The following is a 26268-nucleotide window of genomic DNA, read 5'->3' on the forward strand; positions in this document are numbered from 1 at the left end:
ACACAAACCAGAACATCATTTGCAATTAGTACAGCAGCAGCAGCTCTTTATGTCTTCAGCACACAGAAAATTGGTGTACAGTGAACAGATGAACAAGGAATGAGAACACACAAGCAGCAGCAAAGCGGGGTGAAAGTAAGCATGGACAAGAAAGTTTCTGCAGGATCACCTTATGTTGTGTTAGGCCTGGTCTGATTTGTATGTAATGGCAAACACACATGAAGAATTGGCCTGAGAAATGAACAGATGTATTCTTTTTTCTTGAAAATTGCATTTCTTCTGGATTTTCAGGCTCTTCTCAACTTGTTACCCATACAAGTTACCCCAAGGCAAAAACGTGTTCACGTTAAATTCAAAAATATCATCATCCGAAAAATTGAGATCTTACAGGATGGTTAAATATAAGAAAATTCCTTACCCTGCAGAAGGGTTCTTTCGCTTGTATTTCTTTTGATCCAATCAATTTCAGACCTCGGACATTGTTCTGCAGCCCTCTTTCATACAGAGCTTTGAGTCTTGGAATTTCATCTTGCTCAACGGCTACAATGAGCTTCAAAGAGATAACAAGGCACGCCAGTGAGCAAAATACACAGAGCCAGTTCAGCCCTGGCACCCAGCCCAAACAAGCAAGCAACAGTGAATGTGTGAACAATGAATTACAATGCAAGGGGGAAAAAAAAACAACATGGTTTGTGCCACTACTGGCACAAAAGTCAAAAAACACAACTCGTTACTGAGAAAGCATCAATATACCAGGGAGAGTTAAAAACAAACATTAATATATAGCTTGAGTGACTATCCACGGAAAATATTTGCTAAAAGTACTATGGGACCACAAAGCTGGATGTGAAGGAAGAGAGCATGATTTCAAAGAGCCACTGGGATGCTTCCAAAAAATAAAATTGAACGTAACCCAACACATAAAAATCTCAAACTGTCTTGAATAAAAGGACGTGTTCTGACACAGCATCTCAACTAAACTGCACCAGCCTCACTCACTTCAGCACGTTGTTAGATCACAACTATCACAAGAGATTTATCCAGGCTATGATATCTGTGCCAAGGACACCAGAAGCAAGCCTGTGCAGACCACGCTACTTGCAGGCCCTGCTCAGGTCTGGCACCTTTGCACTACCAAGGCACCAAGTTCTCCAAGCCTGGAGCTGCTCTATTTAAAATCAAATTTAAAATTTAATTCCCAATATCACCTTTCCTGGAATAAACACTGCTGAGGAAGGTGATGCACAGATACAGAAATTCGGTGCCAGCAAAGGACCAACAACGCTGCGGGGATTGTGTTAGCCCTTCCCAGCACCACACCTCTTGGTGCTCTGAGTCGAGAGCAGGCTCGTAACTCCAGGTGTGTGGCTGCACAAACCCACAGTGCCATCTTGTGACCAGTGCCACAGCTTAAGGAGCACGGCACGAACAGTCCAGCAAAAAAAAAAGCGGAACCAGAGCGGGTATGGGGCCCACCAACACTGCCATATCCAGGTATCTCAGCTCTGCACCCCAGATCTGGGAGAGATCTGCACCCAGCTCCCAAATGGGGATGAGGAAAAGCCACTGAGCTAGGAGGCCTTGAGGTGGCCCTCATCATATCACACAGGGTCTGCGCAACACTTCTAAGAGAAAGGCGTGTGTTTTCTGAGACATTTATGAGTGACCTGCAAAGGGGAAACCAGGGAGGAGAGAAAGTCAGGTGCTGGTTTAGAGTGACTCAAGGTGGTTCAGAGAAGAGGTGATTGTAAAAACTGCAGAGGGACATTCCGAGATGAATGAGAGACCAACAAAAAGGCAGATGAAATTCAGTGCAGAGTAATATGAAATGATGATCACATAAAAAAAAAAAAAAAAGAGCCTCATATATAAGTGTTGGGCTCCAAGTTCAGAGTTATCAGGACCAAGGTCTGGGGGTTGTGACAAATGATCCTGTGAAAACATCAGCTTCACGCCTGCTGACAGTCTAAATACCCTAAATGGAGTATTAAAAACAATAAGGAATTGAATACAAGATAATAGAGAACTTCACTATTTCACTGCAAAAATCCACTGCCCGACCACACCCTGAACACTGGTGCTTATCTTGTATCAAAGATGAATTGAAGTAGAAATGGTTCAGATGACAGGGATGACAAAAGTCATGAGGTGCCTTCTCTAAGAGGAATGACTGAGAAGGCTAAGACTCATCACCTATGATAGATGACTCTTGGGGAGGAGGAAATATAAATTTAAACATGGCTTGTAGAGTATGGGCACAGATCAACTGTTCACCACATCTCCCAATAAAAGGGCTAGGAGCCCTTAGATGAAGCCAGCAGGAGCCAGTTTCAAAACAAGAGGAGGTAGTTCTTAATGCAACAGGCTGTTGATCTCTGGAAATGCTTTTAATTGAAAAACACTTGGACAAGAAACCCATTGAGTTAACACAGACAAAACAGATCAGGCTCAGAGAATAACCTGAGCTGAAAATAGTTGGAAGCTGAGAGAATTAACAATTAACATGTTTGTTTGTCCTGCCTGCATTCCTCCCTTGGTCTCTGAAGATAACTCCAGAACCAGGTTGGATGAACCCCGATCTGAATCAGTACAGCCACTCTTCTGTCTCCAGCATCTCAGGTTGTATGAGTTGAATATAATATGGTACAAATGCACGTACCTAGGTCCCACCTGGAGCTGTATTCAAGTCTGAGTCTTTTCAGAGCCTGCTATGCCAAGAAGCATAGCATATGCATACTGGAAGAGTTCGTGGCTCTGCGTGGGTGCCCTCCTTCCACTGTTACCTAGGCTATTTCAGCTCAGCCCCCAGATAAGGAGGATTATTCCTTAGGCTCAGATAAGGAACTAACTTGAGTAGCTGGAAATAAAACAAAAAGGACCTTTATCCTGTAGGACATAAGTTGCAGAAAAGCAACATGGAAGAAAATACCATACTGGGGCACATGCTGTACATTGTACCATACATCACAGTTACAGTTTCAAAGGTAAAAACACACTGCAGTTCCTGTACCTTGCCACACTGCTTATATGGAATTCCCTTCTGGTCACAGTACTCATAGCAGAGAGCTGCACCCTGCACACACAGCTTAGCTTTCAGAGATCCAGGCGTGTAGTAAATCCCACTGTGAATTACACCGCTGTTATGTCCACTCTGATGATGAGCTAAACAGAAAGAAAAATACACTATTAAAATACACGTTCCCAAGAGTGGTTAATTATTTCAGCTGTCAGAGAAGTGAGCAATTTGAGTTTCTGCCCTAAATCAATGTTACGAGAGATGCGCAACTAAGATAATCACACAGCACACAGGATTCCTCCCCTGGTGCCAAAAAGCTAGAAAAAAAAAACCACTGACACAGCAACAGTTAGTTAATAACAAGCCAACAAACCATCACAGATTGAAATGTGCTGAATCAATGTGTGGGGGGAGTTTTTCCTCCAGGAGCTACAACTGCATGCAAATCCATCCAACCTTTCTACATGTTAGTGTAGAAAGTGTAAAATTAGTTTTAAGAAATTCCACTTTTAAAGCAAAATACATCCTTAAAGGCCTCACATAAAGTAATGTCAGTGTAATCCTCCATTTCTTTGGACATGCTGGCAGGACTGGTGCACTTCTCAAACACTTGTGAACTGGATCAGCTTGCTGTTTAATTACTGCAGTTTAATTAGTTACAAAATAACTGAGTAAAATGGAGGTGAAAAATATCAAGAGTATTTTTATTGAAATAATTTCATTTTACTGTAACACGTTTTATTGAAGTGATTTAAGTTGAAGTAAGAGGTTCTCCCTCCTAAAATATCAACTCCCAAGGGTTGCTTTCAAACAGCAAAGCAACAGGGCTCAGTCTTTATTATTTCAAAGCCAGGAGAGATGTCTACATGCAGAGTGCCTCAAGATTTCCCATAAAACATAAGAAATACCTATTCTGATGTAAGCAGGCAACACTGGGAGCTGTGCCACTTTACTCTGGCTAATGCTGGGCCAGTAACTAGCAGTATCTGCCCAGTTATCATTACTTTACCTTCGACCTCCCACCCAACTGGGAGCACCCTGTGCAGCATCTACAGGAATATCAAGAAACAAGGGGCAAACGATTGTGGTTTACAGCGCTAGCAATTAATAGACAAGCGTAGAGAGTGCCACGACCAGCAACACCCAAACGTTTTTAAATTGCTCCCACTCCGTACGGCACTAAAACTGCCTCATCCTCATCTCTCTGCAACAGCAGGAAAAGGTGAAAGCAGCAGAGCAATACCTGCACTGCTCATTCTTTCAGTTATCTGCTCTCCTTGTCCTTTTGCCCCAAACCCCAGCTGTGGTGCAGAGCCCGGTATCCCCACTGTTTGTGACCTGCTCCGTGCTGCCTCACTGCTACCTTTCAGACGTGTCTGGGGACGCTGGCAGCACAGACCATGGTCTCCAGACCAGCCTGGCAATGCCAGCAGTGAAGGGGACTGATGGCAGCAATGAGGGACACCTGATGGACGTGTCCTCAGGAGAAGGAAGAAATCCCATCAGGGCACCAGTGTCTGGGAGCAAAGACACTCGAACCAAGGTGAAACCATCACTTGCTTCAACAACAAGGGCAGCCGCTCTCCCACCGCTGCTCACCCACCCCAAAAAGCATCTCCTTTCAAAGACACGCTTCCAAACTAGGGATGTTTTGGCGGAGGTATTTCGGCAGCGATTTCTGGCAGCCCAGCAGCGGGACACCCACCGTACCTAGCTCCTTCTCCTTCTCCAGCACGGCGAAGGCGAGCTCGGGGTGCCTCAGGACCAGCTCCCGGGCGGAGGCGAGCCCCACGATGCCCGCACCGACCACGGCCACGTCGAAAGTGCTACAAAATACACGGAGAGGCTGTGGTGAGGGCTCACCCGGCGGCTACCACCAGCCCCCGGCGGGGACGCGTCCCTCAGGGCGGGCGAAGCGCCCGTCGCGGGCGCCCCCCTCACGTCCTCGGGGTGTGTGTGAGGGAACGGCCGGGGGTCCCCATGACCGAGGGGAGGCAGCGGGGCTCCCTCAGGGCTTCATGGCTCCCTCACAGCCTCCTCTTTCCCTCCCCGCTCCCTCACCTGCGCTGGCGGCGCTGGGTCCGCCACAGCGCCCCGGGCCCGCCGCTGCCCGCCCGTGGCCGCAGCAGCGCCGCCGCCGCCATTTTAGGGGCGGTGAGGGACGCCACAGCGCGCCGCGCTCCTCCTTTTTCTCCTCCTTCTTCTCCTCCTCCTCCGCTCCGGGAGGCGAGGAGGTGGCGGTGAGGGGCGGCCGGGGCAGGGAAGGGCAGGGCCGGTCGGCTTTAGGGGCAGCCCGGTGTGAGGGGAGGCTGCGAGGTGGGGCTGAGGGGGCTTCCCCTATAGACGCCGCCTCACGGAGCCGGGTGGGCTTGGCGGTGCTGCGAGTGACGCAGCACCTTTTTTTTTTTTCTCCTTTCCCCTTTTTATTTTCAAGGACGCGATGCTGGTGGGCAGAGCCTTGCCACCAGCACGCAGCCTGGGCAAGGTGCTGGATGCGGGTGCGAGCAGACACTTCTGGGGGTGGCTGAACGCCGTGTTCAACAAGTAAGGCACAGGCGGGGTCGCTCGGTGAGCACGGGGGGTCTGACACATCCACCACACGCTGTGTGAAGAGGGGCAGACCAAGACCCAGCATAGGAGAGAATATTTTCTGTCAGTAGCGGTTGTATGTTGACGCTTGGCAGGGTTGTGCCTTCATATTTCCAGCTATGGAGCAGTGGGTGCCAGAGGAAGGGTGTGCTTTGCCCCCTCCTTGAGGTAGCTGAGGCAGGCTGGCAAGAGGGATTTTCTCCCTATTCCCCAATCTTCCTTTGGCCCCCAACTGCACTGACACCTAAGCCAGAGTTACTGTTGTGTCCTGTTTACTCATTCAGAAAAGCATCTGCCCAACATTTAATAGTGTTCCGCTGCACAAGGGTTTCGTGTTTACTTTCAGAAAGATAAAGTCCTTCAGAAAGATAAAGTCTTTATCTTTCAGAAAGATAAAGTCTTTCTCAGTGTAACTCTCTCTCTTCATAACTTTTACCAGTAGCTAACAGCCTTATGTATTCCAGCCCTACGGAAATGCCTTGCGTGGTGCAGCTGATGGCTGTAATGGGGTGGGAAGTTCAGCCAGACCAGGGTCCTCTTCTAGGTTTATGCTTCTGCCTTCAGCATTCCTCACCAGACTATGAAAGATAGCCTTTTCTTGACTGGATTTGGAGATTTTAACTATTTGCTGTAATTATTGAGGAAAAGCCTTCAGGAATGACATATATATGGCAGGCAATATGTGTAGGGATAGGACACAGGGTAATAGTTTTAAGCTAAAATAGATTTAGATTAAACGTGAGGAAGAAAATCCAGGCCAGGCTGGATGGGGCTGGGGGCAGCCTGGGCTGGTGGGAGGGGTCCCTGCCCGTGGCAGGGGCTGGAATTAGATGGGCTGTGAGGTCCCTTCCAGCCCAAACCATTCTATGTTCTCATATAATCAAGGTATCTTTGCAAGACAAATTTGCAGTTGTTGTGAAATCTTATTCTGGAAAGAGAAAAGTGTTTTGTTTTGTGTGTGTGTGTCTGCGTTTTTTTTTTTAAATCTCTTCTTACAGACATGGAAGTAAACAATTAGAATGGTTAACATGTACCAAGTCAAACTGTGTCTGTATTCTTTTGTTACCAAAAGTAACTGCTATTTAAAATAAGTTAAATCAAAAACAAACAAAGCAAACAAATAAAAACACACACAACAAAAACGATGACAACAAAACAAATACCAGGCTGATTAAGAACCAGCATGGTCCAAATAAAACACTTACAGGAAATCATATTCTTGGTCTTCTGATATCTTATTGTGCCCATAACTGTATATTTCTTATGCAGTATTACTACAAAGATAATAGATCTGCTACCTTATAATAAATGTGTAAATGCTCTTTCTGTCTTGGCAGAGTGGACTATGAACGCATCCAAGCAGTTGGACCAGACAGGGCAGCTTCAGAGTGGCTGCTGCGGTGCGGTGCCCTGGTGCGCTATCAAGGCTCTGAGAAATGGCAGCAGGACTATAATGGTCTCCCCACTGGGCCCTTGGGGAAATACAAGATAGAAGCAATTAATGCCACCGAGTCTTGCATCATGTACAGAGGATTTGACTATTTGGGTAATGTAGACCCAGCAGTGCGAACAATATACTGAATGGTCTTAGTTCTTTTCAGTTGCTTCAAAATATGAATAACTGGGTCCTTTCCTCATTCTGTAGTAATATTTAGAGAAATCTTTTGTTTTCATTCCCTTAAATTGGCCCTACAAAGATTTAGCAGTTCCTAAGATTTTGCTGCACGTTTGCTATGAAGCAAGAAGAAATTGGCAACTTCCTCACCCTTACCTGAAGTGACAGTAGCACTAAGGTGGTGCAAAAAAGATTTTGTTTCATTGGGTTTATAGTTAAGTAGTTGGTAGCAAAGGGCACTATTTAAAATACTCTTTCTTTTAAACCAAGTGATGTTTCTGGTGTCATAGTACTACTTGTCCTGCAGGCATTTATGATGATCTTAGGAAAAACAAACACTTGGTTTCTTATATATATAATAATAAAAATATTTAAAAGTGTTTTAAGTTTCCTTTAAGTAACAAAAAAGAGAATGGTGAGCAGTTTTTTTTTTCCCTTAGTTGGAATTACATGCATTATTACATTCCTAACTCAGTCATTCTTTATCACCCAGACTTGCAGAAGTTTTTTGTTACTTGCTCATGTCAGAACTGTTAGAATACTACCGAAAGGATGAAAACTTTTTAGGGTTTCTGTAATTTCAAGTCCCATAAGGGGATTTTGGAGATTCATTGTCATTATGTGTCCACTCCCTGCACACAGGAACAGGTTGCTGTGTGTGGAAGTAGTTACTAAATTTGCAAGTGAGAGTTTAACAGCCAGTACAAGTTGTTGCTGGTACTCTGAAACAAACATTTTTTTGTCTTTTTTTTTTTTTTTTGTGTCTTTCCAGATGGTCTTGAACATGTTTCAGAAATCAAGCTGCAGAAGTGTATTTACATACAAGACGAGTGTCTGAAGAGGCTCAGTGAGACTAAGAATCTCCAGAAGAGTCTCCTGCAGCTGAAGATAATTTCCTGTGGGAATGTCACAGATAAAGGCATCATTGCACTTCACAAGCTGACGTACGTGAACCGCTGAGCTCTTCTCTATCACCCCACAGCTTTGGGATTATGTTGACTGGAAGGGCTAAAGTCTGACAGTTTCAGATGTTTGTGGGGCTGTGGGATGGCTGGGTTTGAGGAACTGACCTGACTGACAACCTACCAGCTGTATACTGTGCTCTGTAGCTCTGAAGCACATCGGATGTGCTTTGTCGAGCTGTGGACTTGAAGTAACTCGGAACTGTTCCAGTGTTACAGAGTTACAGACATCTACAGGTGGGTGGTGGGATGAACTGGATTTCATCTTACAGGAAGTTATTATTAAGGACTTTGAAATATTACTCCAATTACTAGATTATAATAATTTATTAAATTAGCAATTGTATTATTAAATACTATTTAATTTAATGGAAGCTTGATGATGGGGGGGCCTGGGACCTCTCTTTAAGCTGTGTAGACGGACTAAATTTATGATGAACTAAAAACTTACAGCTCCCGCTTCAGAAAAAAATCTTCCATTAGGACCAGTAATCTTTAAAATAGTTGTAATAGCTACAGCGAATAATCCTTTGTCTAATTTCTAAGTCAGTGGTTAACTAGTAGTTGCTAACTTTTCTTTGTATGTGTTTGTAGGAACCTTGAATATTTGTATCTGAGTGACCTTCCTGGAATAAAACAGAAAGAAACTACTGCTCATGTCCTTCAGCAGGCACTGCCAAACTTAGAGCTGGAGCTGGATTTAGAATAAATGCAATTTCAAGTAAATGAAAGGTATTTGATTTCACAGTATTTATCATATGTTGCATAAATTAAGTTGTAGATGTTACCATGTTTCCAGGTATGGAAATAAGCCCACATCTCTCAATCCAGCCTTAAAAGCTGCATTCAATCTGTTGACAAAATATGTAATTAAATTTCACTAAGCTTAAACTGTGTGGTGAACCAACAACTGTGAAGGCAGGATTCGGTATAATTTTATTTTCTGATTTTATAGGAAGCTGTTAATTCATCAATTAGAAGTTATAAAGTATTTAATTGCACAAGAAATCATGTGCAAAATGACAGTGAAAAGAATGTCAGTGCTGTGAAACAGCACTGCTGTACAGTTTCACTATATGGTTGTGTAAATCAGAGCTGTTTACCCTCTGAGCATCTCACCCGGTCACTGGGTGGTGGTTTTATAAAAGCCTATGGGCCTTTTTCCTGTTCTTCACACTTTAATTGGTGCAGCCTTTGTTTTCAAAACTACTACAGGCGGGCAGGCTGACGTCATAAAAACCTGTGTTGAAGAAGTGTACATCTCTATTGGTGGAGAAGCGGGTTCTCCTTAGATACGCCTTTGCTCACATTTCTGCCATGTGCTGACATGGACTAAATTCTGTGTACCTGTTTAGCTGCAACCATGTCACTTCTGCTAAATAGGAGAATGATTCACCCTCAGGAAGAACGTAGCATTTTTACTCTAATTAATTCCTAGCTTCGGTGGCAGTGGAGAGAAAGACGGTAGGTGGCGACTTCAAGAAAGCAGGTTTTGTGGTAATGTCTCAAGCATGGCTACCTTGCCAGAACTGTGATTCTCTTTTCTTACCCCTGATTGTCAGCTTGTCCTCTGAGGTAAATGGTGCCAAGCACTGGAAAGGGTAATATTGCATGATGGGGCCGATTCTTCATGGTGTCTCCTAGCACAGAGCAGGCATGAATAGTGTCAAGAAATGAAATTCCCTCCAGCCTGCACTGCCTAGGACTAGATCCAGGAACTGATGGTGGGTACCTTGCAAGTACACAGAATGAGGTGACTGAATAGCCATACAGGAAGGACAAAGCTTTTTGAGTGTAACCAAAACTACTGATGCACCCAACAACGTTCAAGGTTAAAATAGCAGTACTGGGAAAAGAAAACATTTCTGCTGTAGTTTGCAAGTAGGAAGAGGATGTTCCTTGACCATCATTAAAATTTTATGCAGTAAACCACATCCCGTAAATTGGAAAAACAAGCTACATTTATTTTATTCAAACACAACATTACATTCTGAAGTTACACAAACCCCAGCGTTTGTTCTCCTACACATACTTGGGTAGAATTCCTGCCTGTGTCTGGCTATTGTTATAAATTACATTCATGAATTGTTTTTGATAAAAACAATTGCTCACTAGGCAGAGTGACTTCACTATTGACAGAAACAGCAAATAAAAATAACCTCATAATGCAAGGAAGAAACAGGTAGAACAAAATCCAAAAAGACTAAAGAAAAAATAGATTTTCATTAATTATGTTCTCCTTCTGGTAACCGTCCCTGCTGAGCTTTCCATTAAGTCTAAGTCACTGCCAGTACTTTTAATACTCCATGATATAGAAAGCAGTACACAAGGCAGACATATCTTTAAAGCAGTGCTGTTTCAGCAGGTTTAGAACTAACTGCACCACTTAGGTAGCCTGGCTTCAGTCTTGGCTCCATAAACACACACATCTGTCTTCCACGCACATAGGGAATAAGGTTACAGCTCTGTGCAGGATCAGTTACTTAGCCCCAGTCTAAAACAGTGTAACTGTTCGGACACAGTGGGACTCTCCGATTTATTTGGCAAGGTTGCAGGTCTTCTGCCAAGTCTGAACTACAGGCAACAGATAGGCGACAGAGTTCTTAAGATTCACACTGTAAACACTGGTTTGTGGCAATCCTGAACCAGCATGCAGTCATGAATTAAAGCAAAACAAACGTAGTTTCCTTTTTACACAGAACACTGACTAATGGGAGCTTGGAGTGCATCGCTTTCCTTCCATTAGTGGCCCAGAGTGCGTTACTTTACAGACCACTTTTATATGTCATAACATGTAGTAATTTAGTTTTCCATCCCATCTCCTCCTCGTATAAATTCTGAAGAACTTGAACTTTGAACAATATGTAGTTTTTAATCTTCCATCCCTTAGATGTTAGGGAAATGGTAGTTTGATTTCCTTGTTTTGCTGAAGTACTTCTTGCTGTCCAGAGCTGGCAGAACGTTACTGCTGGTTAACTGAGGCAGGCACTGCAACTAAAGCAGAAGTTACTCAGTGTGTATGTGTTTGAAATGAGAATAAAGCACACGCTTCATTTTTTTAACAGGAATATAAGCTATAGAACTATTTGTTCTGTAATTCTATACTTTTTAAAGTAAGAGTCATGGATCTGGTGTTCTACAACTGGACTGCAACCAGAGTAGCTCATTAAAGGTATTTCTTCCAAACATCCAGGGGAAAAAAAATACAGTTATATCCCGTGTCATAGAAATGGAAGATGTGAGTCAGTTGGATCCAGGAAATTATATGCTCCAGCAGTTCTCTGTCCTGCATTTCCAACTTCCCTGCATGTTACCAGCTCAGTATTACAGCTGTCATGGGGAATGTACATCGTTAGAAGAAAGAACTGCTGAATGACTCTTATCATGGGCAGGATTCAAAAGCTTGGGCTGGAGTCTGGAAAGAGTGAAACAGCAGCGAAATGTTTGCTTGGCCACTTCAGTTGCAGAAATGCCCACTGCATTGTCTAGCGTCTGGAAGTCAGCAAGGGTTCACATCCCATCAGTAGTTACAAATGGAAGCGGGCATTTTTGCCATCTTTATAATTTGGGATTCAAAAGCATCAAGAAGACCCCAGAGAACTCTGAATTAAACCAGCTGTTCAGCTGCAGTTTGTTCAGCTATCCTGCTATACTTTGTCGGCAATGCACGTTCCTAGATAAACCCGATCCTTCCCATTGCTGTGCTGCTTATCTCCAGTGACTCAACGGAGCTGCAATGCAGAATTCGGTTTGTCCTGAGTTACTTGTTAGCCAGGAGATTCATTTTCTCCTTGGGCTAAAATTAGATTGGTCCAGTGTGGGACCTCTGCCTCTCCCTTAAGTGCCAGGATGAGCAACTCTTGGGAACCAAGCAAAGAAAACGAGTTCCCTCGTTAGACAATGAACATTAAATACTATTATGAAAACGTTACCCCCGGCACATGCTTCCGTGTCAGCTTGGCTGTTTTCCGAGCTGTTTTTTCATGTTCTTTCCCCGGATCTCCTGCCTCCCTAATGCTGTCAAAATAGGGATGCTGCAGCAGCTGCTCACATGTCTGCCTCTCTGCAGGGTCCATATGAAGGCAGCCCTTAGAAAAGAACAAATAAAGAATCACACAGAACACTTGGTAAAACCGTCTGCACAATTCCACCTACTCACAACAACCAACAACTATTCCCACAGATATACGCCTTAATTTTTTAAATTAATTCTAAGAGTCTGGCTTTTCAGAGTCAGCACAAAGCTTGCAAAGCAGCTAATGTTGAACAATTGCCTCTTCTGACACAAGGCATTGACGGAAACTGAGGCTACAGGAACAGCTACAATTGCGTGGTGTAGCAAACCATCACGTCTCAAAAAACAGTTAAGCCTATAACTTTCATTTGAACTAGAACAGCTTTCTTAAATGGGAATCCACTGCATCACTAGCTGTGTCGTTCCAGTGTTTAGCATAGCACTATTGAAAGCTGCACCTTAGTTTTAATGCATTCATTCATCCTCAGTTTCCATTCAGTGCATCTTAACAGTGCAGTGTTTTCCATTTTCATGCTAAAGATGAGTGGATAAAAGAGAAATGGATTAAAAGTCTTCCCCAAGTCCCTTTGAGCTCTATTTTCCTATGAATGTCTGATTACAAATCTCAATTTGCCACCTGAATAAGATTGCATTTGCTAAGTCTCCGTGCAGAGCTCTTCCCCTAGTCCTGGGCACCCATCTCTGGGTGGCCCTGCTTGAGGCAGGGCTTGGACCAGTGACCTGCAGAGGTCCCCACCAACCTCAGCCATTCTGTGGTAGTTTGCTTACCTTCATGAGAGCTAAAGCAGGGTGTGAAATACTGGGGAATTTCATTTCCAGTGGCTCCTGGAGGAAAAAAAAAGAGTGAGTGTACTCATGTTAGCAAGTTTTTCTTTCACCAGCGTACAGCTTTGGTCAAGCTGAAAAGTAAAGCTTTTCCAGCTCTAGATCCAATGCAGGTAACCTGTACTCTAGGGAAAAAGAGGCAGGGACGTTTCTCTGTCCAAGCACTGTGTCTCCCTAACAGATGGATTGCTGGGCAGTGCTAGGTGCAAGGGGAATGCCTCCGAAGGGAGCTCTTACCATGCTCTCTGGGTCCGGAATTCTCACCCCGCTGAAGAACTGGTTGGTGCTGAACACTTGCTGGTGCCTGGGAATAAGATCCCCTTTGAGCAAGAAAAAGAAAAAAAAGAAAAGTTAAATTGATTTGCTGTTTTTACAGCACCTGCGTTGAACGAGCTTATCCTCGAACAAGGCTGACAGCACCCAAGAGAACAATTAAAGAAGTGGAATTACCATCAAGTGAGCTGACAAAGTATTCTTTTGTGAAAATATCCATCCATCCAGCACACCAGTGACTGCACAGCCACCTGTCTGTGCTGCATGACAGGCAGGGCCACACATCTCTAGCTGCCTGCAGTCACAACTGCCTGGGGCCTCATGCTGGAAATAACGCCAAGAAATGCAGCTGCTGGGAGCAGTTTTTGGAGCAGGAGCACCCAGCTGCTGTGCCTCTTCCCCTCCAGGCTCCGAGGTTCTGTGCTGTGCAGCAGTGGTCAGTGTGAATTGTGGTCACTGCAGCTGGGGGCTGTAAAAACACACATTTCTGTGCATCTCCTCACGCCAAATGCCTGGATCTTATCACTTCATTATTTGGGAAACTGCAAATTTGGATTTCCACTGGCAGAAAGACCCCTCAATAGGAGAATGAAGAATGCACTGGGAGGAGATGGAAGAAATACTAAGGTTTGTAACCACACCTGCTCCGTGCCAGCACCCAGTACCTCCACCGTGTGCCAGCTGAACTGGAGATGAGTGACAGCATGCGGGGATGTGCTCAGGCATCATAGCTAGAGGGTGCTGTGCAAACACCTACCGGGATCTGAAACTCCAGCCTCGCCACAGAGCTGTGCTTCAGCCAGGAATGCTTCCCAAAGTGTTAGGCAAGAGCAGATCAGCAGCTCGCTGCCCTGCTCACACGGGACGCGACGGAGCTGCCCGGGCGGGGATGAGCGACTGGCAGGAGTCGCTGTTTGCTTTGGACGTGGGCACACGTTGTTGGCTGGGCTGTGTCCGCAGGGAGGCTGAGCGGGGCCCTGCCAGCCCACTGCCATACCAAAGCTCTGCTTCAGCCTTTCCGAAGGGAAAGGATCCCCTCGAGGCAGCCTGCGCGCAAAAACAGGCCTGCCTTTTGACTGCTGCAAGGGGACCGACCACAATTGTTCCTGCTTCGTTAAAATTTAACTCCCATCGAAACCCTTTTTGTGCAGTCCTGAGGATGTTGTGTGGAAAAGGGCAGAAATGCAGCGTCGCTGCAGACACGCTGTAGCTGTTTCCCCAGTGCAGCCTCATCGTTGTTTTTTGACGTTTGTCGCAGCTCGGAGCAAGCAAAATGTTTAAAATGAATTTAAAAAAAGAACCAGTGCAACAGCCAAAGCACCGTAATTACACAGCTTTGGCCAAGGAGCTTTTCGCTGTTGATTCTACCTCCATCGACCACTTGGATCAAAAGAGGATTTCTGGCTGAGACCCTGTCATTAAAAATAAACCAACTATAGCTCAGCTAACAGTGGCTCGAGTGTATTCTGGAGGATGAAGCAATCAAACTGGGTTTCTGGCTAGGGAGCTCATCTGTTTATAGCCACTCGTCACCTTTACAGTTTTGTAAATTGCTCAGTAAAAAATTACAGTTCTGTGTTCGTTCCAAGAATTTCATCTAAACAGGGGGGGTTTGTTCCTTCCCACCCCATAAACAAGATGTTACACACTAATATTAAAAGGAAGCAACAAGACTGGATCAGTTCAAGTGTTAAATGGGTAACAGCTCTTCTGTTCAACCTGTTTCAAAGCCAGAGTGGCTCCTAGAATTCCTGGGAGAGCAAAGACAAGCAGGTGGGACAGAGAAACAAAGTGTGCACGCTCTTTTCCAAGCACACAGCCACCACCAGGCACCCACTAAAGGCAGAGAGCCCCTGGGTGAATTCACCTCCCGCTGGCTGATTCCCAGCACAGAGGAACCCACTTCTTGGGCAGCTGCAGCCTGCCAGAGGTGTCGGGAGCCCTGAGGGATGCTTACCCAGGGTTTTTCGGATGAGGTACAGCTGGTCCACGTCGGACTTGCCAGGCCACAGGGGGACCCCGGCCAGCAGCTCCGCGAAGACGCAGCCGATGGCCCAGACGTCGACGGGGGGCCCGTACTGCGTGTCGCCCACCAGCAGCTCCGGGGAGCGGTACCACCGGGTGGCCACGTAGTCCGTGTAGTAATCGCTGGGCCCAGCTGGGGAGGGATCCGGGAGGAGAGAAACAAAAAGCAGAGCGGGATCAGAGCGAGGCAGGCACGCCGCCAGAGGTTTTGACGGATGTTGGGGCAGCAACGAGAGCACCTCCTGGACAGGGAAGAGCTACAGGAACAGGATGAGTCACCGGCCGCTCGCAGAACCCAACGTGGAAACATTTAGGGTTTGGGGAAAATCAAGACCAGATTTTTCTCGCACTGAAAATATGCGGAGCTTTGCAGCAGGACCCGGTGCCAGCCAGTGGTCACTTCTCAAAGCCCACATGATTTGTCTGAACAAGAGCTAAAAAAAAATAAATAAAATAAAAACGAAGGGGGTTATTATGACGGAAAATGTGAAGACATTGTTTGCAGAGACAGTGCCTTCTGCCAAAGGCGGCCCTCCTGCCAGGGAGCTCCAGCTGGGTCTCCAGCATTGCACAAGCAACGCAGGCAGCGCAGAGGTGCCCGAGCTGGCTGCAATCCAGCAGCTCCTGCACCACAGCAGTGCAGCTGCACCGGCGGGGAGCTCTGATGCAGTTTATTTACAGAGGCGTTTGGCTGTCTGAGCTTGCTGCACGTAAACTGGCTTGGGGATCTGTACCCAAAGCCTCTTTCTCCAAAGCCTCTTTACCTGTGAAAACGTGCCAGCCCTTGTGCCAGCCCTTATACCAACCCTTATACGTTATATGGGATGATTTCCAGGCCCATCAAAGACAATTGAGTCTTGACTAGGGTTTAAAGCCTGAAGCTGCACTCCATTTGAGCCTCACATGTAACGGGTCCGTGTGAGCAGCTGGCCAGCACTCACTCAGTATGCGAGCAAATCCGAAGTCACAGAGCTTGATGACCGAGTGTTTCGTTATCAGGATGTTTTCTGGCTTTACATCGCGGTGGATGCACTGGAAACAAACAGCAAACAGACAAAAAAAACACACCCAAGGTTAGAAGCAAGTATTTCACCTGGCCCTCGGATAAACAACCTCTTCATTCAGCCACACACCCCGCGCAAATTGTGCCGTGAATGTTAACCACGCAATCATTTCTGCTGGGAGAGAAGACGAAAGGATTTCTTAGGAGCAGCTAAAGTCACGTCCTGCTGGGCACGGCAATTACCTCGCCTGGGATGAGACATCGTGCACCCAGCCTCACCTGCACAGATCCTTATCTCTCGGGCAGTACTGGCTGAGCTCGGGTTGTCGTGTACCTTAACCTGAAACCAGCTCTCTAGAAACCAGAAACCTTATGCAGGTTTGTATCACACACTCCTAATGAGGGGCTCAATTAGGAGAGATCCCGATGAGAGGGGCTGTTGTGTGTGGGGCTCCGTGGGATCAGTTCCTCAATCAAGTCCAGGGACTGATTTCCTGATGATGATCTAGTGGACAAGCAAAGGATTTTGCTGGCAAAGCAAACACCTTGGGCTTCTCCTAGCTGAGCTGGTGGTAAATTACTGTGTCTGCTCCCAAGGACTGAAATGCTCCTTGTTAAACCAGTGCCAGAAAAGGGCAACTGCATAAAAACTCATTACCTGTGATGTACAGCAGGCCAGACTGCATCTAATTGTTTCCTTGGCTTTAAAACTCCATTAAATCTTTCAGACTGAGAGAGGGAACAGAAAGAAGCAGCAAAACAACAAATCCTGGAAGCAGGACAGACCCATGACCAAGTTCCTGCGTCTCAGCCGGACATAATTCTTCGAGCAAAGACAAAACACCCATTCCAGAGCAATCTCCTGCCAGCCTCCTAAACCTCAAGCACTGGCAGATAAACAAAACCAAAAACAACTCCAGCTAAGTTTGCCTAATGGACTTCTCCTAAAGGCTCCTTTCCTTCCCTGCCTCTTAAAGCATCCCCACAGCATTCTGCAAAATGCTTGCCCTGCACAGAGCTCTCATCTCCCTCCAGAAAGCAGGGGAGGGGCTGTACGGCTGTTTTACTGCATCTAACTTCTGAAACCTCTTAACTGGCGACAGGATTCAGTTCCTGTGACTATCAGCAGAGGGACTTGCTGGGAAACCAGCAGCAGTTTGCTCAGGTCTGAGCTGGTGAGACATTAAGCCAGTTTTCTGAACATCAGCTGTAATATTACATGTGTTATAACAGGAAACATGACCCAGGGAACATATAAGGATATATTCTTGCTCAGCCTGGAAGCTGCTTTAAGGTCATTAGTGCAAATCATTTCTCGACAGCAAACCCAAGGGACCTGCGTGACTAAATGCAGCTGTTGTGGGCACACACTAATAGTTCAGATATGTGTTTTCTGTTGAAAATGGGAAATGGCACCTCTAACTTCTTCCCATGAAAACCCCATAATCAGGAAAATGACACCAGAATCTCTCATCCAGAGCCACGCTACTGCACTTGGTAGTGCTGGTCAGGGGACTTACGTTGTGTTTATGGCAAAAGTTCAGAGCTTGGAGAGTCTGCCAGGTTATACTCTTGACTAGATGCTCTGGCACCCTGTTGTAAAAAAGCACATTTTTTTTACTTTGGTCACAAAAATAACTTCACTATTACAGGAAAAAGGAAGAGGAGGCCTTTGAGTGCTAAACAATCATAGAGGAGTCTGAGCAAAGCAGTCAGGGACCAAGTCAGAAAATGCAGAGGACAAACACTAGCTGCATTTTTTTGCTATAAACGTTACAAGAAACACACAAAAATCCTCAGCTCGTTGCTCTCCCACTGCAGGGAAGCTGTCAGGCTGGGCTGCTGATGGTAAATGCTGTTTGTGCCTCTTCCCCTGCTTCAGAGCTGCAGCTGAGCCCTGCCTGCACCTCCTCAGAGAGCCCTGCAGAAGGTAAAGCTCTCCTCTCAGGCTGCCCTCCCAGCATTGCAGGAGCACCAGAGAGAAAATCAAGGCCAGTGCAGTAAGACACGAGGATTTACGGTGACCAGGAGCATTGCAGAGCATCTCGTACCACTCAGTCCCAGCAGCATAAGCCTGGTAACGGCGTGTCAGAGCCTGCAGGTCCGTGTCCAGTCCTGTCTCGTGGCTGTGCTTGGCACCCACACTTCCTCGCAGTGCTCCTGAAATGCCAGGGGGCATTTCTGCCTCTGCAGCTGCTCAGAGTTGGAGGCAGTGAGGTAGCCACAGTGGAGATGCATGCTCTGAGCTGCTATGTTGTCGTGTCATTGTGCAGAGTGGAGAGGTGCCCAAATGGGACAGGAAGGATGTTCCTACAGGAGTATAAAGCCCTACTGTGGTTTGTGTCTCTGCTCCTTTCCTCCAGTGGCTGGCAATCGCTTCTGAGAAAAAAACATTTGTTAAAAATTCAAAATTCAGCCTCCTCTCCTCTTCTCTGTCTGCCTGTAGTGGTCTTCAACAACCCCAGGAAAGGCAGAGTGACAGTCATGGCAGTTTCAAGCTCAAATCCAATTTTATTCCATATATCTAATGCTGTAAAAATTTTGATTTATCATAAATAATAAATTACAAAGAAGTTGCAAGAGAGTTGCTTTAAGATCCCCTCTGCCGTCAGTGCTGAAGGTCTTGTGCTGACACTGCTGTTGAAAAGCTTGAGGTTCCCTGCAGCAACACCCTAGAGTGATGAGTTCTGCACTGACAGCCTGAGAAAGGGACGATTTGGCCAAATTACCTGGAAACATCGTGCAAAGAGACATGTGCCCACCCATCTTAATCCCGACCACAACAGCCTTGGCCATCTGCAGAAGATCAAAAGCAAAGCACGCAGCCAGGTGTTACACGTTCCCACTGCAGTTGTTGTGATGAATGCAAAGGAAATGTGAAGTGTTTTCTTCCAGGAGGGTTTTGGGTCCTTTCTTTGGGTTCCAGGTGAACAGGCTCAAACTGTGGTGGCTGCTGCTGAGCAGCTCCCAGCGCCACGTGCTGCGAGCGTGCTCCGTTCTCCTACAGCTCCGTCTCACACAGAGAATACCAGGCTCTTGTTTACTCAGCCCCAAATTAGCCTCCTGCAGGCAATTTGTTTAGCTTCAGGCCTGTGAAATGATTTATGAACTTGTGCTTAGCATTTCCATGGCACCAGCTCACGGTGAATAATTAGGGGTGAGCTATCTCGCGGGAGTGTCCTTCATAACGTGTCAAAAGAATAAACCCTGTCCTGGAGAATGTGCCTTCTGCTCACGTAGCTCACACTTTGTGCAAGTTCCTGTGCAAAGAGGAGGCTCTCTGACCTTCCTGAGCTCTCTGAGGCTGTGCAGAGAGGAGCAGGCACAGCTCCAGGTAACTCTGCAGCAGGACACGAGATCTCTCAGCACTGGGGGCTGCTGCTGCCGAGCCAGCCAACGAGCACCCAAATGCTCGGGCTCGGCGCTCCGGTCACCTGGGTGAGCAGGGCAGGAGCAATTCTTTTGGATGTTGCTGCTGAGCCACAATAACAGCCCGAGTCCTGGGCGCCGTGCTGAGAAACCTCTCCTGTTCTTAACGAAATCCCTCTGGAAACTGTGCAGCAGCAACGGGCTCCCGTGGACACCCCCTGCCTCCTCTGCTGGAAGCTGTCAGTGCGGGACAGGTCACTCACCCCCAGGGGTGCTTGTCCAGCTCGTGGAGCACCGTGTGGTCGCAGTATTCGAAGACCAGATGCAGCTTCCTCTTCCTCCTGAAGACTTCCAGCAGGTTCACCAGGTTGGGGTGTTTCAGTTGCTGTAACACAGTGGAAGGACTCGTTAGCTACTGCATGGCAGGGGGGATGTTTGGGGAAAAGTGAGGGATGTGGTGCCTTCACCCCCCAGGATCTCAATTCCTCGAGCTGAAACCTTTTGCAGAAGCACAGCACAACGCGGGGAAATGGCACACGGGAGGAGCCCCCTAAGGCAAACGCACGTTTAGGGACACCACGAGCTCCTCTGATGAGCATAAAGCAAGCATCTGGCCGCAGCTTCTCCACTTTATTGTCAGCATCTGGATGGATTAATCAGGATTTTTATTGCTGCTTTTTCCTCTCGGTTCACTTCCCGTGCTCATACCAGGGCTTCCCCTCCCTGGGAGCTCAGACAGATCCTTACCATACAAACACCTGAGCACGGCAGGGTTTTAGATGCACCTTCCAAGAGGTGAGGCTGGAAATTTACTGCACCTCCTCATTTTCTATTCTTTTATTCGTATTTTGGGGCAGGACTAGGAGGGGGCTTCAACCACGGGGTGAAGACAAAGCATTCAGAGAAGAAAGCAGGGAGGCAGCTGAGGGATGTTGGTGTTTCTTTTCAGATGATGCACGGCCCCGTCCACACTGCTTGCAGGGACGTGCACCGAGGCTTTAGGACACAGAAGCCCCAAGGTGAAGGATCACGGAATGCATTTTATTCAAACACATCATTGTAAAAGCTCCTTACAAAAAGACCTTCCAGGGAGCTCACTGCCTCTGGACCCAAACTACTGAACCCAAACTACTCTGAGCCCTCAAGCAAGCCCCCCATGTGTGTATGGAACGTGGCTGTTCAGTCCTGCAGCTGGCTGCAAGGAGCTGATTTTTGTAAAGAGCATCTCCTACCACCCACACATCCCATTCCTTCAGTCTCTGTGAGGGGCCAGGGCTCCTGCCCACACCATGTAAACCATGTGCCAGCATGGATTAAACCCAGATAACAACCAAGATTTCCTTCCTTTTCACTTCCTTGCTCCTTTCTGGTAGGTGTCCCCTCTCAGGGACCGGCGAGGCCAGAAGAGCTGCCAGCTGACTGTAACGCAAGAAGAAAGGAAACCAACGGTAACAGGAGACCTCTGGAAACCTCTGCCATTAACAGGTTGGTGGTATCGCCTTCAGGAGCGACTGTCACAGGAGCTGGCTGTGTCGAGGCACCATCTCTGTGTCCTGGCTGTCCTCACGAGAGCGTGGAGCTGGATTTCTGGAGGGAGACAGCTTGAGCTCGAAGCACGAGGTCTGGCTGGGCTGGGGCTGCTCAGGGGGGACACAGCTTTGGGAACGAGCTCTGGTGGGCACGGGACCTGCAAAGGGTGCCCCTGGCACCACCCCACGCCCTGCTCACAGCCAGCCTCAGGTCAGGGCTGTGCAGGCATTCAGGCCGGCAGCTCTCCACACAAAGGAACTGCAAACCTGCGGGCTTCTCCCCATGGTTACAGCTGCTCCTGTGTGAAGACAGCAGGCGTTTCAGCCGCTCCTAGGGCACGGGGAGCAGGCAGGAACCCGTCTTTGGCTCTCTGCTTCCAGCCCTGCTCTCCCACCTCGCCTCCTGCGGCTCCCGGCCACAAAGCCATTGAATCTACAAGGCGTTTGTTGTGCAGAACAGTGATTTATCAGCCCTACAGTGATTTATCAGCCCTACGGTGATTTATCAGCCCTACATTCTTCCTCTGATGAAACCCAACCTCACTGCATCTTTGACAAACACCGAGTTGTTGCCTGAGCAAGGAACCACCTCAACAAACAAGCAAACAAACTGTTGCTATTTACAGGCAAAAAGCTGAAAAGACTTTTCTCTCTGCAGGTCTGCACTTGTTAAAATCAACACTGCCCCGACACAGGTCCTGCCACGGCCAGCCGCAGTTGTGCTGCTCTGTACCCTGCAGGGTGATGCATTGCCCATCTGCACGAGGGTCTTTGTGATTATTTTCCTCTTCAGATCTCTTAGATCATTTGAATTTGAATGCATCTCCAGCATCGCTTACTAAAACAACCCAGCTACCTCTCATCCCTTTGCTTCAGAAAGGAGAAAACAGGCTGCTTCTTCACATAACCTAACTGAAAAATTAATATTTTTTTCCCTAGATGATGACTCTTGGAGCCTCACATTCAGGCTTACTTTACCTCTTTCTGTAGCAGGTAGGGAATCAGGCCTTCATATTCCTTTGACAATAACACTTACATCATTCATTTATATATAAGTGCTCAATAAAAGACAAGCTGAGAGCACAAAAGAGATTTGGAGAGGAGAAATACAAGAAATACAGCAACCAGCTGAAATCCTGCACTTACTGTAAGCCTGAAAGTCACCTGGTTCCCAAAAAGCAAACCAGGGCAGCTCCATGGAAGGGAACATGGACAGCAAGGAGTGATCGACCGCTGCGACACCAATGGGCAGCGAGGGCTGGGAACAGCCTCAGGCAGAAATCAGCGACCAAGGAACTATCAGTTTTGGGAAAGAAGTCTTAAAATACAACATCTTTCTCTGCAGCTTTCTGTGGGGTTTAGTTAACTTCAAAATCCTAAATCCCTGACAGTCTACAAGAACGCGTTGTATCCAGGCTGAATTGCGCGTTCCTTGTAAAAAAGCATCCTACTGAAAGCGTTCTATGTTATTTTAAAATGTAAAATAACCCAACACATTGTTATTATTGTTCTTTCATCAGTTCAACGTCAAAAAACATTTACATTGCTCTTCTGCAGGGAAGGGAGCTCACTGAAGATGGGGCGATGCCGGAGGTGTATAAAACCACAAGTGCCCTGGAGCAAAAAGGGAACCCCCCACATCTCCTCCACAACCGGGGCGCTGCCACCCAGCACCAAGTCTGGAACAAATCAAGGGAAATACTTTTCCACACAGCACATTGACGACTGTGGCACTCGCTGCCTCAGGATGCTATGGAGACCAGATGAATACATGAGTGTAGAAAGAGATCAAACTCTCAGCAGAAGATGCCCGTGAGCGCCTGCTAAGCCTCTGGCCTTAGTGCCTTTGCCAGCAGCTGGGGCTGTGCAAGGAAATCTTACCCCGTCCTCTCCTTTCTCCTGGCTTTCTCCTCATTTCTGCACTCTCCTGGCCCACTGCCAGCAGGGTGGGCTACGTGAACCCGGGATCTGACCCACTGCAAACATTCCTGAGCTTTTATTTCCTCAGGGAAGGAAGCAGAGAGGCTGAACGCAAACCCGGGACGGGCTGAGCAGAGGCGAGGTGCTGCTACCTTCAGCATGCGGACCTCCCGCAGGGCGATCTTCCTGATCACCGGGTCCTCCTCGGACTCCAGGAACTTCTTGATGGCCACCACCTGCCCCGTGTCCTTGTTGCGGCACTTGAAGACGACGCCGTAGGAGCCCTCCCCGACCTTGCCCAGCTTCTCGTAGCGCTCCATGGCGCCGAGCCCGCCTCACGCCGCCGCCTCGCCTCAGCGCGGGGCTCCCGCCGTGAGGCGGCTCCTGCCAGGCGCTGAGGGGAGGGAGGAGGAGGAGGAGGAGGAGGAGGAGGAGAAAAAGGAGGAGGAAGATGAGGAGGAGGAGGGGAAAGAAGATGTGGAGGAGCCGCCCCTAGGGACACGGGGCCAGCCGGGAGCCGCCGCCGCTTGCTCTGCCCCCTGCCGAGGCTCTCCCGCCCTGCTCTGCTGTGGGGGGGCTACGCGGCGCTGGCGGCCTCTGATTCTTTTTATATATATTTTTAATATATATATATATATATGTATATATTTATTGGAGAGGATTTTGGGTGCCCAAATACAGCTGGATTTGGCGTGGAGCCCAGATGTTGCACCGTCTCCCCCACACAGCTCGAGCACCTCAAGTGCTTGCCCCCTGCTGAGCTTCCACCAGGAGCTTGTCCCTTGCAGCGTTCCCATCTCTTACCTTTATATCACCTTTTCTTGGGCATCCATTTAGGTCCGTGACCACTTACCCAGTTCCTGATGCCCTAACGAGGTGGCAATCTTCTTCCAGTTGATTTGTAGAAATTCAGGTATGTGTAGATCCTCTGCTCCATGCAGCGTTCTGGGATAAGGTTACCTCCTGTCCCACCACCAGTCCTTTCCCAAGGTCTTTTCTGAACTCTACCCAGAACAAAAGGGGCACCATTTATGTTTCTCGTAAGCCACATTTATCAACAATAACTCTCCCTGTGTTGCCACACACGGTCTCTTTCTGGTTCTTTGCATACCCTTTCATTTTTATGACAAATGTGTCTCCTCTCAGCAGTACTGCCAAGTCACTGAGATGCTCCTGGCTCTATCAAGACTTGCAATCAAAGCACCAGACAAATGCTGTGAGCCAACTAAACTTCAAGCTGCTTTTCTGAGGAAATCATCTGATAGAGTTGTCCCCAAGAGAGACCTGCAGAACTCCCTCAGAGAGAGGCCAAGGACTACGCCACTGTGGAAGCTCCTCAGATGAGAGGTCAGCCCCAAACGTCATTCCCAGACACCCCATACAGGCCACACCACACCTCGGTATCAAATAAAGCATAGTTTATTTGGCATAGACTGAAATGAACTGCAACAGAAATTGAAGTAGAACAAAGCCTAGTTGCACAAACTGGAACGAGTGCAGTTAGAGTCTCAGTTACAATCTAATGCATAAACAAGGTAAAAAGTACATTTCAGAGTCTCCCAGTCTTCACTTTTTTTACTCAGAGACATAGTGGCTCACTGATGCATTGTACCTCTCATCTTTTGAAGAGATGTCATCACAAGTACAGTTTTATTTCTCAGTTACAATGAATTTGATCAGGAAATCAAGAGACTAATTACGTGCTGCTTTTCAAATACTGTCTGTACTTCAAAGAGCACTAGGAGCCTGTTTTAAGGCTTTCAAGTTGAGTACATGCACCTTGTGCATCAAATAACTAATACTTTGATATCTATCAAAAGAGTCGTGAGGGGAAGAGCAAGCTTTTGCTTAATAAACTCCAAAACCACACGCTAGGCTTTCTCAACCCTGGCTGAAATGTCACAAAAACATACAAGGATACAGACGATACCAGATTAACTTAAACAGCCTAACAATACAAATCACACTAGTCAGAGTCACCCAGACTGGCCAGTCCAGCTAGGAAACATGCTAATCAGTTGTGCCATACTCCCCTAAGAGTAACAAGTGAGGTTTTACACTAGGAAACAGTATCTTGCAGATTATATAAAAAAATGCCACTGTCTATAAAACCAGACCAGATAAAGCATTTCAGAATAAACCATTAGAAATGCTTTAACAGCTAAAAAGGAAGTTTGATTACAGGAGGGCTTTCCTGGATTCCTTCTTTATAATTCAGCAAATCACCAGTCATTCATGTCATTCAAAGAAAAATACTTTCAGTTCATTATTTTTGCATGACAGTGTCCTGACCTAGTAGTTATTTACTCCAGTTATCCCCCATAAATACTCGTATTTTATTCACACATTTCTCTACTCTTTGAGAGATCTTTAAGTCTTTTCAAAGATGAAGCCAAAATTACCTTCTGCAGTGAATAAAGTAAGTTATGTGAAAACATGTGCTCTACAACATCTATACCTGGTGCTTCACTTTTTCATCAAGGTTGTTGTCGTCTATGAGTTACACAATTTTAGAGTTAGTCACCAATCATTGTTACCTATAGACTAGGTCAGTACTAGAGAACTTAATTTCCTTAAAACAAAATTTAAATGTCTCTTTTAACACTGCTGATCCAATTGCAGCTGACCACTTAAAACATTTTCAGTACATTGCTTGTGGGCTGATTTTCAAGTTCTATCTGTACACTTAGTATTTATTAAACCTTGATAAGGTTTCAGAACTGAAAAGTTTGACTTGATTTAAATACCAAGTCAGTAACAAGAATTAGTTTTGAATGACAATGCTAAGTGGATAAAATGCTAAATTGTGTGCAGGTTTGTCTTTTTTTTTTCCTTTCCATAACGTAAAACTCCAGCTGTACCTCGTAACAAAAAGACATTACTGATTCATCACACGTGATGAATTAATTCCATCTATGTTAAATTATGAATCAAGTAGTCTGATGCCTAAGCAGATAACCCAGCACTCTGTTCGCCAGGCTGCGAGTTAAGATCAAACCAGCCCAGTTCTGCTCTGTCAGTAAAGCCTTGAGACAGGCCAAGCTGCTGTAACACACTTACCTTTAATGCTTTAATAAAATGACTTGTGAAGCTTTCTCAGGGTAGC

The 26268-nt window shown here is 46.7% G+C and overlaps 3 protein-coding genes across 8 annotated transcripts in view; 1 reads left to right on the plus strand and 2 right to left on the minus strand.

The window, feature by feature from the left end:
• Nucleotides 1–5232, minus strand: part of L2HGDH (L-2-hydroxyglutarate dehydrogenase) — an 18578-nt gene extending 13346 nt beyond the window's left edge. For all 6 annotated transcript variants that reach the window (XR_014317649.1, XR_014317650.1, XR_014317651.1 and 3 more), the window contains exons 1-4: nucleotides 5078–5232; nucleotides 4727–4842; nucleotides 3011–3162; nucleotides 419–550 (exon numbers count right to left, since the gene is read on the minus strand). Coding sequence is in view for 3 of the 6 variants with exons in the window: in XM_082762279.1 (XP_082618405.1) it covers nucleotides 419–550; nucleotides 3011–3162; nucleotides 4727–4842; nucleotides 5078–5160 (483 nt within the window). In the remaining 3 variants the exon portion in view is untranslated. The remainder of the gene's footprint in view (nucleotides 1–418; nucleotides 551–3010; nucleotides 3163–4726; nucleotides 4843–5077) is intronic.
• On the plus strand, nucleotides 5195–26258 carry DMAC2L (distal membrane arm assembly component 2 like). Its single transcript, XM_082762281.1, has 6 exons — nucleotides 5195–5256; nucleotides 5451–5560; nucleotides 6943–7151; nucleotides 7993–8164; nucleotides 8777–8914; nucleotides 24309–26258. The coding sequence occupies exons 2-5, from the start codon at nucleotides 5457–5459 to the stop codon at nucleotides 8889–8891; spliced, it is 600 nt and encodes a 199-aa protein (XP_082618407.1). The 5' UTR covers nucleotides 5195–5256; nucleotides 5451–5456; the 3' UTR covers nucleotides 8892–8914; nucleotides 24309–26258.
• CDKL1 (cyclin dependent kinase like 1) lies at nucleotides 9995–23534 on the minus strand. Its single transcript, XM_082762280.1, has 9 exons — nucleotides 23315–23534; nucleotides 19977–20098; nucleotides 17865–17937; nucleotides 16283–16373; nucleotides 15274–15474; nucleotides 13281–13363; nucleotides 12987–13043; nucleotides 12115–12270; nucleotides 9995–11176 (listed from the first exon to the last, which is right to left on the minus strand). The coding sequence occupies exons 1-9, from the start codon at nucleotides 23480–23482 to the stop codon at nucleotides 11069–11071; spliced, it is 1059 nt and encodes a 352-aa protein (XP_082618406.1). The 5' UTR covers nucleotides 23483–23534; the 3' UTR covers nucleotides 9995–11068.
• Nucleotides 26259–26268: the final 10 nt, after the last annotated feature.

This window comes from Aythya marila (assembly GCF_965140915.1).
Source record: "Aythya marila genome assembly, chromosome: 5".
NCBI lineage: Eukaryota > Metazoa > Chordata > Aves > Anseriformes > Anatidae > Aythya > Aythya marila.